Source organism: Heptranchias perlo, unplaced genomic scaffold, assembly GCF_035084215.1.
Source record: "Heptranchias perlo isolate sHepPer1 unplaced genomic scaffold, sHepPer1.hap1 HAP1_SCAFFOLD_188, whole genome shotgun sequence".
Classification (NCBI taxonomy): Eukaryota; Metazoa; Chordata; class Chondrichthyes; order Hexanchiformes; family Hexanchidae; genus Heptranchias; species Heptranchias perlo.
In genome coordinates, this window is record NW_027139145.1 from 560,128 (window position 1) to 574,309 (window position 14,182).

The 14,182-nt window shown below is 49.8% G+C and overlaps 1 protein-coding gene across 2 annotated transcripts in view; it reads left to right on the forward strand.

The window, feature by feature from the left end:
• The first annotated feature begins 4,626 nt into the window (after positions 1-4,626).
• Positions 4,627-14,182, forward strand: part of LOC137309880 (tectonic-3-like) — a 136,382-nt gene continuing 126,826 nt past the window's right edge. The window contains exons 1-3 of one of the 2 annotated variants that reach the window (XM_067977898.1): positions 4,628-4,995; positions 5,290-5,410; positions 10,851-10,966. In XM_067977898.1, coding sequence (XP_067833999.1) covers positions 4,659-4,995; positions 5,290-5,410; positions 10,851-10,966 — 574 coding nt within the window. In that variant the 5' untranslated portion in view covers positions 4,628-4,658. Of the gene's footprint in view, positions 4,996-5,289; positions 5,411-10,850; positions 10,967-14,182 lie in introns of both variants that reach the window. The other variant, XM_067977899.1, reaches the window with a different exon arrangement.

The window sequence follows — 14,182 nt, forward strand, 5'->3', positions numbered from 1 at the left end:
GTGATAGACTTCAAGAGGATATTGACAGGCTGGTGGAATGGACAGATGAAATTTAATGCAGAAAAATGCGAAGTGATATATTTTGATAGGAAGAACGAGGAGAGGCAATATAAACTAGAGGGCACAATTCTAAAAGGGGTGCAGGAACAGAGAGATCTGGGGGTTTATGTGCACAAATCACTGAAGGTGGCAGGACAGGTTGAGAAAGCGGTTAAAAAAGCATATGGGATCCTGGGCTTTATGAATAGACATGATGTGGAGATGCCGGTGATGGACTGGGGTTGACAATTAAGATTTCAGCAAGATTTCAGCAGCGAACCCAATGAGACAATCGACGATCCGGAACAGCAGACAGAGGGATCCGCGGTACAGCAACCGAAGAGGAAAGAGTCAAACTGGACTCCTCCGGAGGGTCGCTGCCCTCAGCTGGACATGTATGCTCAAGCTGTCAGGAAATGCGTCAATGCCAGATTCATCAGCCGCACTCAGAAGACAGTCCAGAATGTCACCCGAGCACAACGCAACGCCATCAACGCTCTCAAGACCAACCGCAACATCGTCATCAAACCAGCGGACAAAGGAGGAGCCATCGTCACACAGAACAGAACGGACTATTGCAAAGAAGCATACCGACAACTGGACAACCAGGAACACTACAGACGGTTACCCGCAGATCCGACCAAAGAACACACCCACCAGCTCAACAAACTGATCAAGACCTTCGATCCAGACCTTCAAAGCATCCTACGCACTCTCATCCCACGTACTCCCCGCGTGGGAGACTTCTACTGCCTCCCAAAGATACACAAAGCCAACACACCCGGACGTCCTAGCGTATCAGGCAACGGAACCCTGTGTGAGAACCTCTCTGGATACATCGAGGGCATCCTGAAACCCATCGTACAGGGTACCCCCAGCTTCTGTCGCGACACTACAGACTTCCTACAAAAACTCAGTACCCACGGACCAGTTGAACCAGGAACACTTCTCACCACGATGGACGTCTCGGCACTCTACACCAGTATCCCCCACGATGAAGGCATCGCTGCGACAGCATCAATACTCAACACCAACAACAGCCAATCTCCAGACGCCATCCTGCAACTCATCCGCTTCATCCTGGATCACAATGTCTTCACCTTCGATAACCAGTTCTTTACCCAAACACACGGAACAGCCATGGGGACCAAATTCGCACCCCAATACGCCAACATTTTCATGCACAAGTTCGAGCAGGACTTCTTCACTGCACAAGACCTCCAACCAACACTATACACCAGATACATCGACGACATTTTCTTTCTATGGACCCACGGCAAGGAATCACTAAAGAGACTACACGATAACATCAACAAGTTCCATCCCACCATCAAGCTCACCATGGACTACTCCTCAGAATCACTTTCTTTCTTGGACACACGAATCTCCATCAAAGACGGGCACCTCAGCACCTCACTCTACCGCAAGCCCACGGACAACCTCACGATGCTCCACTTTTCCAGCTTCCACCCTAACCACGTCAAAGAGGCCATCCCCGATGGACAGGCCCTGCAAATACACAGGGTCTGCTCAGACGAGGAGGAACGCGATGGACACCTACAGACGCTGAAAGACGCCCTAGTAAGAACGGGATATGACGCTCGACTCATCGATCGACAGTTCCGACGGGCCACAGCAAAAAATCGCATAGACCTCCTCAGGAGACTAACACGGGACGCAACCAACAGAGTACCCTTTGTCGTCCAGTACTTCCCCGGAGCGGAGAAACTACGCCATGTTCTCCGCAGCCTTCAACATGTCATCAATGAGGACAAACACCTCGCTATGGCCATCCCCACACCTCCACTACTCGCCTTTAAACAGCCACCCAACCTCAAACAGACCATCGTTCGCAGCAAATTACCCAGCTTTCAAGAGAACAGCGTCCACGACACCACACAACCCTGCCACGGTAACCTCTGCAAGACATGCCAGATCATCGACACAGATACCACCATCACACGAGAGGACACCACCCACCAGGTACATGGTTCATACTCCTGTGACTCGGCCAACGTTGTCTACCTCATACGTTGCAGGAAAGGATGCCCCGGAGCATGATACATTGGCGAGACCATGCAGACGCTGCGACAACGGATGAACGGACACCGCGCAACAATCGCCAAACAGGAGGGTTCCCTCCCAGTCGGGGACATTCATCCACCGACCTTCGGGTAAGCGTTCTCCAAGGCGACCTTCGAGACACACGACAACGCAAAATCGTCGAGCAGAAATTGATAGCCAAGTTCCGCACCCATGAGGACGGCCTCAACCGGGATCTTGGGTTCATGTCACACTACACGTTACCCCACCAGCGAACAAATGTTATCTGTTTTTAATATAACGGGTCAGTTGCTGTCTTTTCTCTGTTTCTACCTCTCTATCTCTGTTTTTTTTTGTTTGTTGTTTTTTTTTGGTGATTTGTATATTCTGAGACCTGGCAGGTAACACCTGTCTGTCTGCACACTGATTGCCTTGGCAACGGGCAGTTGAAAAAACTGTCTGTACTCACCAAGCATTGTTCTGTGAATTATAAATGCGATTTCATTTCGAGGATTTCATTTCCACACCGTTCACCTGAGGAAGGAGGAAGCCTCCGAAAGCTTGTGAATTTAAAATAAAATTGCTGGACTATAACTTTAGGAAAGATGTGAAGGCCTTAGAGAGGGTGCAGAAAATGCTGGAAAAGCTCAGTCAGTTAGGCAGCGCCTGTGGAGAATGACCATTTCAGGTCAGAGACCTTTTGCTGGTGAGGGTGAGGGTGAGAGTGTGTGTGGCAGTGCTTGGTGTTGAAAGCTCTTTGACCTGAAACATTAGCTCTGTTTCTCTCTCCCTCCACAGATGCTGCCTGACCTGCCGAGTGTTCGCAGCACTTTCTCTCAGAGATTAATAATAAATAGCTGGAGGTCCCACACCATCAGTCTGATGTGAGTTTGGCCATTTCCGTCTTTAGTTCAGATTATTTCAGTTGCCCTGTTTTTTGTCCATTGATAATTTTGATTTCACATTCGCCTCACCCTGCGCTCTGACCCCGCCCATCGCCTCACCCTGCGCTCTGACCCCGCCCATCACCTGACCCCGCCCATCGCCTCACCCTGCGCTCTGACCCCGCCCATCACCTGACCCCGCCCATCGCCTCACCCTGCGCTCTGACCCCGCCCATCACCTGACCCCGCCCATCGCCTCACCCTGCGCTCTGACCCCGCCCATCACCTGACCCCGCCCATCGCCTCACCCTGCGCTCTGACCCCGCCCATCGCCTCACCCTGCGCTCTGACCCCGCCCATCACCTGACCCCGCCCATCGCCTCACCCTGCGCTCTGACCCCGCCCATCACCTGACCCCGCCCATCGCCTCACCCTGCGCTCTGACCCCGCCCATCACCTGACCCCGCCCATCGCCTCACCCTGCGCTCTGACCCCGCCCATCACCTGACCCCGCCCATCGCCTCACCCTGCGCTCTGACCCCGCCCATCACCTGACCCCGCCCATCGCCTCACCCTGCGCTCTGACCCCGCCCATCACCTGACCCCGCCCATCCCCTCACCCTGCGCTCTGACCCCGCCCATCACCTGACCCCGCCCATCGCCTCACCCTGCGCTCTGACCCCGCCCATTACCTGACCCCGCCCATCGCCTCACCCTGCGCTCTGACCCCGCCCATCGCCTCACCCTGCGCTCTGACCCCGCCCATCACCTCACCCTGCGCTCTGACCCCGCCCATCACCTCACCCTGCGCTCTGACCCCGCCCATCGCCTCACCCTGCGCTCTGACCCCGCCCATCACCTGACCCCGCCCATCGCCTCACCCTGCGCTCTGACCCCGCCCATCACCTGACCCCGCCCATCGCCTCACCCTGCGCTCTGACCCCGCCCATCGCCTCACCCTGCGCTCTGACCCCGCCCATCACCTCACCCTGCGCTCTGACCCCGCCCATCGCCTCACCCTGCGCTCTGACCCCGCCCATCACCTGACCCCGCCCATCGCCTCACCCTGCGCTCTGACCCCGCCCATCACCTGACCCCGCCCATCGCCTCACCCTGCGCTCTGACCCCGCCCATCGCCTCACCCTGCGCTCTGACCCCGCCCATCGCCTGACCCCGCCCATCGCCTGACCCTGCGCTCTGACCCCGCCCATCGCCTGACCCCGCCCATCACCTCACCCTGCGCTCTGACCCCGCCCATCACCTGACCCCGCCCATCGCCTCACCCTGCGCTCTGACCCCGCCCATCACCTGACCCCGCCCATCACCTCACCCTGCGCTCTGACCCCGCCCATCGCCTGACCCCTCCCATCGCCTGACCCTGCGCTCTGACCCCGCCCATCGCCTGACCCCGCCCATCGCCTCACCCTGCGCTCTGACCCCGCCCATCGCCTGACCCCGCCCATCGCCTCACCCTGCGCTCTGACCCCGCCCATCGCCTGACCCCGCCCATCGCCTCACCCTGCGCTCTGACCCCGCCCATCGCCTGACCCCGCCCATCGCCTCACCGTGCGCTCTGACCTCATCGGCGTCAACCGGCCGCGCCGTCTCCAGGCAACCGGGCCGAGGGGGAGAGAGAGAGAGAGCGGGCCCCGGGGGACGGGCCGAGGGGGAGAGCGGGCGGGGCGGGCGGTGATGGCGGCCCGGGGCCGGCGGGTCCTGCGCTGGGCCCTGTTCGGGGCGCTGCTGTCGCTCCCACTCGAGCCCGGGAGCGGCGCGGTGAGCGCGACCCGAGCAACAGCTCCTCCTCCGACTGCAGGCGCCGGGGCCGGAGCGAGCCCGGAGAGCGGGGCCGGGGCGAGCCCGGAGAGCGGGGCCGGGGCGAGCCCGGAGAGCGGGGCCGGGGCGAGCCCGGAGAGCGGGGCCGGGGCGAGCCCGGAGAGCGGGGCCGGGGCGAGCCCGGAGAGCGGGGCCGGGACTCAAACCCCAGTCGATGTAACTGCAAGAAGTGTGAACCGGGACATCACGGCAGGTAACGGGGAGGGGAGAGGGGGGGGTGAGAGGGGAGGGGGAGGAGGGGAGGAGGGTTCCTGCACACCCTTTAAGATTGTAGCACAAAGTCACAGTATTATTGTTATTTAATTGAGTGTTGTGTTGGGTTTCTGGAGCTGTGAGTCTGTCAGTTGAAAGCAGGGGGAGGATTAGTCTGCAGATTGATTTTGGGAGATGGCGATGGAGACGAGTCGTGGTCCAGACAGGGGAGGAAGGTGGTCCTCTGTTGTAAGATCTCTCTCTGATCTCTCTCTCTCTCTGTGTCTTGTTCCAGCCCTTCCCATTTGTACCTGTGATCTGACGGGAGGAGTCTGTGATCTGGACTGTTGCTGTGACCCCGACTGTTCCCCCGCTGATATCGATGTCTTCTCCACTTGTCTGCTGGGCAGTGAACCGTAAGTGTCTGTTAGTGTGTTATTACATTTGATCCCAGTCCGGCAACGCCTCGATTTTAAAATCCTCATCCTTGTGTTCAAATCCTCCATGGCCTCGCCCCTCCCTATCTCTGTAACCTCCTCCAGCCCTACAACCCCCCGAGATCTCTGCACTCCTCCAATTCCTGCCTCTTGCGCATCCCCGAGTTTAATCGCTCCATCATCGGTGGTCGTGCCTTCAGCTGCCTAGACCCTAAGCACTGGAATTCCTTCCCTAAACCTCTGTGTGTCTCCTCATTTAAAATGCTCTTTAAAACCTACCTCTTTGACTGAGCTTTTGGTCACCTGTCCTAATATCTCCTTATGTGGCTCAGTGTCATAGTTTGTTTGATAATCGCTCCTGTGAAGCGCCCTGGGACATTTTACTACGTTAAAGGCACTATATAAATGCAGGTTGTTGTAACAAGCTGTGAGGGGGACGTTATTGGACCCCACTTGTGGTGCTTGCCGTAACTCACCCCTAACTTTAATCTCTCCTGAGCATAGGAACGGGAGTAGGCCATTCAGCCCCTTGAGCCTGCTCATGGCAGATCTGTACCTCAACTCCATTTACCACTTTGTTCTTTAGCCCTTGATACCCTTACCCAACAAAAATCTTATCGATCTCAGTCATAAAAGTTCTCATTGACTTTTGGGGGCGAGAGTTCCAGATTTGCACTCCCCTTTGTGTGAAGAAGTGCTAACTGACATCACCCCTGAATGACCTGGCTCTAATTTTAAGATTATCCCCCTCTTGCTTTATATAAGAACATAAGAAATAGGAGCAGGAGTAGCCCACATGGCCCCTCGAGCCTGCTCCACCATTCAATAAGATCGTGGCTGATCTTCGACCTCAACTCCACTTTCCCACCCAATCCCCATATCCCTTATAGTCCAAAAATCTATAGTTCTCAGCCTTGAATATACTCAACGACTGAGCATCCACAGCCCTCTGGGGTAGAGAATTCCAAATATTCACAACCCTCTGAAGAAATTCCTCTTCATCTCAAGGTAAATGGCTGACCCCTTATCCTGAGACTATGCCCCCTAGTTCTAGACTCTCCAGCCAGGGGAAACAACCTCTCAGCATCTACCCTATCCTCATAGGATAACCTTCTCATCCCAGGAATCAATCTAGTGAACCTTTGTTGCACCGCCTCTAAGGTAAATATATCCTTTCTTAAATAAGGAGACCAAAACTGTACGCAGTACTCCAGGTGTGTTCTCACCAAAACCCTGTACAGTTGCAACAAGACATTCTTACTTTTGTACTCTAACCCCCTTGTAATAAAGGCCAATAAACCATTTGCCTTCCTAATTGCTTGCTGTAACTGCATGTTAAGTTTGTGTTTTGTGTACAAGGACACCTAAATCCCTCTGAACACCAACATTTAATAGTTTCTCACCATTTAAAAAATATTCAGTTTTTCTGTTATTTCTTACCAAAGTGAATAACCTCACATTTCCCCACATTATACTCCATCTGCCACCTTCTCACCCATTCACTTAACCTGCCTATATCCCTTTGCAGAGTCTTAGTGTCCTCCTCACAGCTTACTTTCCCATCTAGCTTTGTATCGTCAGCAAACTTGGATACATTACACTCGGTCCCTTCATCCAAGTCATTAATATGGATTGTAAATAGCTGAGGCCCAAGCACTGATCCTTGTGGCACCCCACTAGTTACAGCCTGCCAACCTGAGAATGACCTGTTTATTCTTGTTCTCTGTTTTCTGTCTGTTATCCAATCCTCAATCCATGCTAATACATTACCCCCATCCCATCTGCCCTTATCTTGTGTAACAACCTCTTATGAGGCACCTTATCAAATGCCTTTTGAAAATCCAAATATACTACATCCACTGGTTCCCCTTTATCTACCCTGCTGATTACACCCTCAAAAAGCTTTAATAGATTTGTCAAACACGATTTCCCTTTCATAAAACTATGTTCACTCTGTTTAATCATATTATGATTTTCTAAGTGCCCTGTTACCACATCCTTAATAATAGATTCTAGCATTTTCCCTACTGCTGATGTCAGGCTAACTGGCCTACAGTTCCCTGTTTTCTCTCTCCCTCCTTTCTTGAATAGCAGGGTTACATTTGCTGCCTTCTGCCGCTGGGACCGTTGTAGAATCTAGGGAATTTTGGAAGATCACAACCAATGCATCCACTATCTCTGCAGCCACCTCTTTAAGAACCCTCAAATGTAGGTAATCAGGTCCAGGGGATTTATTGGCTTTTAGTCTCATTAATTTTTCCAGAACTTTTTCTTTACTAAACTTAATTACTTTAAGTTCCTCACTTTCATTAGACCTTTGGTTCCCCACTATTTCCGATATATTAATTGTACCTTCAACTGTGACGACAGATATAAAATATTTGTTTAATGTCTCTGCCATTTCCTTATTCCCCATTATAATTTCTCCTGCTTCTGCTTCTAAGGGACCCACATTTACTTTCACTAATCTCTTCCTTTTTATATACTTGTAGAAGCTCTTACAATCTGTTCTTATACTTCTTGCTAGTTTACTCTCATATTCAATTTTCTCCTCTATCAATTTGATCCTTTGCTGATTTCTGAAACCCTCCCAATCTTCAGGCTTACTTCAAAATCAAAAGCAAAATACTGCAAATGCTTGAAATCTAAAATAAAAGCAGAAGGAGAAGCTCAGCAAATGAGGCAGCATCTGTGGTGAAAGAAACAGAGTTAACGTTTCAGGTCGAAGACCTTTCATCAGAACTGGAAGATGTTAAGAGTCTTTTAACATTTTTGTAAACACTCTTTTAACATCTTCCAGTTCTGACGAAAGGCCTTTGACCTGAAACGTTAACTCTGTTCCTTTCTCCACAGACACTGCCTGACTTGCTGAGCTTCTCCAGCATTTTCTGTTTTTATTACCTCAGGCTTACTTTTTTTGGCAACATTGTAAGCCCCTTTTAATCTAATACTGTCCTTAACTTCTAGTTAGCCACGGTTGGATCACTTTTCCTGTGGAGTTTTTATTCCTCAAGTATATGTTTATTTGTTGGGAATTATGAATTATTTCTTTAAATGTTTGCCATTGCTTATGTGCTTTTTAAAAATTCATTCATGGGATGTGGGCGTCGCTGGCGAGGCCGGCATTTATTGCCCATCCCTAATTGCCCTTGAGAAGGTGGTGGTGAGCCGCCTTCTTGAACTGCTGCAGTCCGTGTGGTGAAGGTTCTCCCACAGTGCTGTTAGGAAGGGAGTTCCAGGATTTTGACCCAGCGACGATGAAGGAACGGCGATATATTTCCAAGTCGGGATGGTGTGTGACTTGGAGGGGAACGTGCAGGTGGTGTTGTTCCCATGTGCCTGCTGCTCTTGTCCTTCTAGGTGGTAGAGGTCGTATCATTAATTTGATTTCCCAATCAATCATAGCCAACTCGCCCCTCATACCTACGTAATTGGCCTTGCTTAAATTTAAGACCCTCGTTTCGGACTTAACTACATCACTCTCAAACTCAATATGAAATTCTATCATATTATGATCATTCTTCCCCAGAGGATCCTTAACTATAAGATTACTAATTAATCCTGTCTCATTACACAATATCAGACCTAAAATAGCCTGTTCCCTAGTTGATTCCTTGACACATTGTTCTAGAAAACTGTCTCTGGATTCCCCCACCAGATGAAATAGTTTCTCCGTATCTACCCTGTCTAATCCCCTTATCATTTTAAATGCCTCGATCAGATCTCCCCTCAACCTAAAGTTAGAGGTGAGTTATGGCAATGGAAGTACAATTTCAAAATTATACCAAATTATAATAGTTAATACCGAGGAGGACTGCGATAAAATATAGGAAGAGATTAATAAACTTGCAGAATGGGTGTGTAATTGGCAAATGAATTTCAATAAGGAGAAGTGTCTGATGGTACATTTTGGTAGGAAGAATAATGGGGCCACATACTGCTTGGAGAATAAGAGTCTAAATGGGGTTAATAAGGCCATAAAACAGGCAAAACATTCCTAGAGGGATAGAATTGAAAAGCAGAGAAGTTGGTTAGATCACACTTGGAGTACAGTGAACAGGATATAGAGGCACTGTAGAAGATGCAAAAATGATTCACTAGGCTGATACCAGAACTGAGAAGTTATACCTATCAGGAAGATTGAACAGGCTGGGGCTCTTTTTTTTTCCAGAAAAGAAGACTGAGGGATGACCTGATAGAGGTCTTCAAGGTTATGAAAGAGTTTGATAGGATAGATGTGGAGAAGATGTTTCCACTTGCAGGGGAGACCAGAACTAGGGGCTAGAAATATAAGATAGTCAGTAATAAATCCAATAAGGAATTCAGGAGAATTTTTTTTATCCAGAGAGTGGTGAGAATGTGGAACTCACTACCACAGGGAGTAGTTGAGGTGAATAGCCTAGGCGCATTTAAGGAGAAACTAGATAAACAAATGTGGGAGAAAGGAATAGAAGGTTATGCCGATAGGGTTAGATGAAGTAGGGAGGGAGGAGGCGCGTGTGGAGCATAAACACCGGCATAGACCAGTTGGGCCGAATGGCCTGTTTCTGTGCTGTACGTTCTATATAATTCTAAACTGAAGGGAATACATGCCAAGTTTCTGCAACCTGTCCTCATAATTTAAACCTTTAAGCCCCAGTATCGTTCTGGTGAATCTGCACTGCGTCCCCTCCAAGGCTAATATATCCTTCCTGAGGTGCGGTGCCCAGAACTGAACCCAGTCTCCAGATGGGGTCTAACCAGAGCTCTGTACAGCTGGAACATAACTTCCACCCCTTTGTACTCCAGCCCCTGAAATAAAGGCCAACATTCCATTAGACATTTTAATTACTTTTTTGTACTTGTCCATTAGGTTTTAGTGATTTGTGTACTTGGAACTCTAAATCTCTCTGCTCATCCACATTTGCTAGTCTCTCCCCTTTAAGAAAATACCCTGATCTATCTCCGATCCAAAGTGGATGATCTCACACTTGCCCACATTAAACAACTTCTGCCACAGTTTTACCCACTCACTTGATCTGTCTGTGTCCCTGGTTTCTAGTTCCCGAATAGCGTCAGATTCTGTTTTCAGTACAAAGTAGTAGGTAATAAAATCTTCCCTTTTATTAGGTATGGGTATCGAGGGATATGGAGCTAAGGAGGGGTAAATGGAGCTGAGGTACAGATTGGCTACGATCTAATAGATTGGCGGAACAGGCTCGAGAAGCTGAATGGCCTCCTCCTGTTCCTGTGTAACAGGCCCCAGGGGCTGAATGGCCTCCTCCTGTTCCTAGACCCCTGGATTTTTTTCCCCCAGAGTTTTGGAGATGGTATTAGGCAGTAGACAGGAGCTGTCTGGTTGACACTCCTTGTGCTAATCCTGTTTTTTTTGCCATGGACAAACGGCCCCAATCGCTGCTTTCTATTCTGTCGCCTCTAGGGTTGTTAGCCAGATGTGCATCAAGGAATCCATGATCTTCACCAGTAACACCCCTTTCCCAACGGTTCTCCGTGATGAAGGCTGCAACCTTCTCTTCTGTGTAAACGTTACCGACCGTAAGTAGCTTGAAAGACTCTCATTTCTGTAACATCAACAACAATAACCGATCACTCCTTACCAGTTGGACTGGTTCATTTGCTGCAGATCAGTGGGCCAGTTGACATATTCTGATGTGGAATTATTCATTACTCCAGCTTGTGGGAGTTTGTGGAGAGCAACGTAATCTCAGGCAACCATATCTGCAGTAACTGTGGATGAGAGCAAAGATTTTTTTTACTCATCATGGGATGTGGGTGTCCCTGGCGAGGCGGGCATTTATTGCCCATCCCTAATTGCCCTTGAGAAGGTGGTGGTGAGCCGCCTTCTTGAACCGCTGCAGTCCGTGTGGTGAAGGTTCTCCCACAGTGCTGTTAGGAAGGGAGTTCCAGGATTTTGACCCAGCGACGATGAAGGAACGGCGATATATTTCCAAGTCGGGATGGTGTGTGACTTGGAGGGGAACGTGCAGGTGGTGTTGTTCCCATGCGCCTGCTGCCTTTGTCCTTCTCGGTGGTAGAGGTTGCGGGTTTGGGAGGTGCTGTCAAAGATGCCTTGGCGAGTTGCTGCAGTGCATCCTGTGGATGGTACACACTGCAGCCACTGTGCACCGGTCGTGAAGGGAGTGAATGTTTAGGGTGGTGGATGGGGTGCCAATCAAGCAGGCTGCTTTATCCTGGATGTGTCGAGTTTCTTGAGTGTTGTTGGAGCTGCACTCATCCAGGCAAGTGGAGAGTATTCCATCACACTCCTGACTTGCGCCTTGTAGATGGTGGAAAGGCTTTGGGGAGTCAGGAGGTGAGTCCCTCGCTGCAGAATACCCAGCCTCTGACCTGCTCTTGTGGCCACAGTATTTATATGGCTGGTCCAGTTCAGTTTCTGGTCAATGGTGACCCCCAGGATGTTGATGGTAGGGGATTCGGCAATGGTAATGCCGTTGAATGTCAAGGGGAGGTGGTTAGACTCACTCTTGGAGATGGTCATTGCCTGGCACTTATCTGGTGCGAATGTTACTTGCCACTTATCAGCCCAAGCCTGGATGTTGTCCAGGTCTTGCTGCATGCGGGCTTGGACTGCTTCATTATCTGAGGGGTTGTGAATGGAACTGAACACTGCAATCATCAGCGATTATCCCCATTTCTGATCTTATGATGGAGGGAAGGTCATTGATGAAGCAGCTGAAGATGGTTGGGCCTAGGACACTGCCCTGAGGAACTCCTGCAACTGCAGGGAAGATGAGCAAATTGACCACAGCACCGTGGTACAAGAGACCACTCAAGTGGGGGGAGTGAAAAGGAATGTGGTAGTGGTTGGGGATAGTATAGTCAGGGGGATAAACACTGTTCTCTGCAGCTGCGACCGGGAGTCCCGAAGGCTGTGTTGCCTGCCCCGGTGCCAGGGTTAAGGACATTTCCTCATGACTGGAAAAGAACTTGGAGCATGAAGGGGAGGATCCAGTTGTTGTGGTCCATGTTGGAACCAACAACATCAGTAGAACTAGGAATGAGGTGCTGCTGAGGGAGTTTGAGGAGCTCGGGCCAAATTACAAAGCAGATCCTCAATGGTAATAATCCCTAGATTACTACCTGAGCCACGCACAAATTGGCATTGGGATAAACAGATCAGAGAGTTAAATGGGCGGCTGAAAGAGTGGTGTGGGATGCAGGGGTTTCGATTCATGGGGCACTGGCACCAGTACTGGGGAAAGAGGGAGCTGTTCTGTTAGGATGGGCTCCACTTAAACCGAGCTGGGACCAATGTCTTGGTGAATCGAATAACTAGGGCGGTAGACCGGGCTTTAAACTAATGAGTGGGGCAGGGTTCAGATAAGGCCCATTCCACCAGTCTGTCTATATCCTCTTGAAGTCTATCACTATCGTCCTCACTGTTCACTACTCTTCCAAGTTTTGTGTCATCTACATATTTGGAAATTGTGCCCTGTACACCCAAGTCCAAGTCATTAATATATATCAAAAGAAGCAGTGGTTCCAGCACTGACCCCTGGGGAACACCACTGTACACCTCCCTCCAGTCCGAAAAACAACTGTTCACCACTACTCTGCTTCCTATTACTTAGCCAATTTCGTATCCATGCTGCCACTGTTCCCTTTATTCCAACTTTGATGATAAGCCTATTATGCGGCACTTTATCAAACGCCTTTTGAAAGTCCATATACACCACATCAACTGCATTGCCCTCATCGACCCTCTCTGTTACCTCATCAAAAAACTCTATAAAGTTGGTTAAACACGATTTGCCTTTAACAAATCCGTGCTGGCTTTCCTTTATTAAGTGATTGTTGATTTTGTCCCGAATTATCATTTCTAAAAGTTTCCCCACCACTGAGGTTAAACCGACTGGCCTGTAGTTGCTGGGTTTATCCTTACACCCTTTTTTGAACAAGGGTGTAACATTTGCAATTCTCCAGTCCTCTGGCACCACCCCTGTATCTAAGGATGTTTGGAAGATTATGGCCAGTACCTCCGCAATTTCCACCCTTACTTCCCTCAGTAACCTAGGATGCATCCCATCCGGACCGGGTGACTGATCTACTTTAAGTACAGTCAGCCTTTCTAGTACCTCCTCTTTATCAATTTTTAGCCCATCCAGTATCTCTACTATATCTTCCTTTACCGAGACTCTGGCAGCATCTTCCTTGGTAAAGACAGATGCAAAGTACTCATTTAGTACCTCAACCATCCCCTCTGCCTCCATGAACTCCAGGGAACCTTGGATGTCAGGGGATATACGAGAATGGATTAGAAAAAAAAGGAGGGCTTTTGGCAGATACAAAAGGCTAAAGACGGAGGAAGCCCTAGAGGAGTGCAAAAAGTGCAGGGGGATACTTAAAAAATAAATTAGGAGATCAAGGAGGGGCCATGAAATAACACTGGCGAACAAAATAAAGGAAAATCCTAAGATGTTTTATAAGTATATTAAGGGTAAGAGGATGACTAGGGACAAAAATGGCAATCTGTGTGTGGAGCCGGCAGGTGTAGGAGGGGTTCTAAATGAATTTTTTGCATCTGTTTTCACGACGGCAGGGGGACTGTGATATACTCGAACATATTAACATCGAGCGGGAGGAGGTATTGGCGGTTTTAGCAGGCCTAAAAATGGATAAATCCCCAGGCCCGGACGAAATGTATCCCAGTCTACTGTGTGAGGCAAAGGAGGAGATTGCGGGGGCTCTGACACATATATTCAGAACCTCTCTGGCCACAGGGGATGTGCC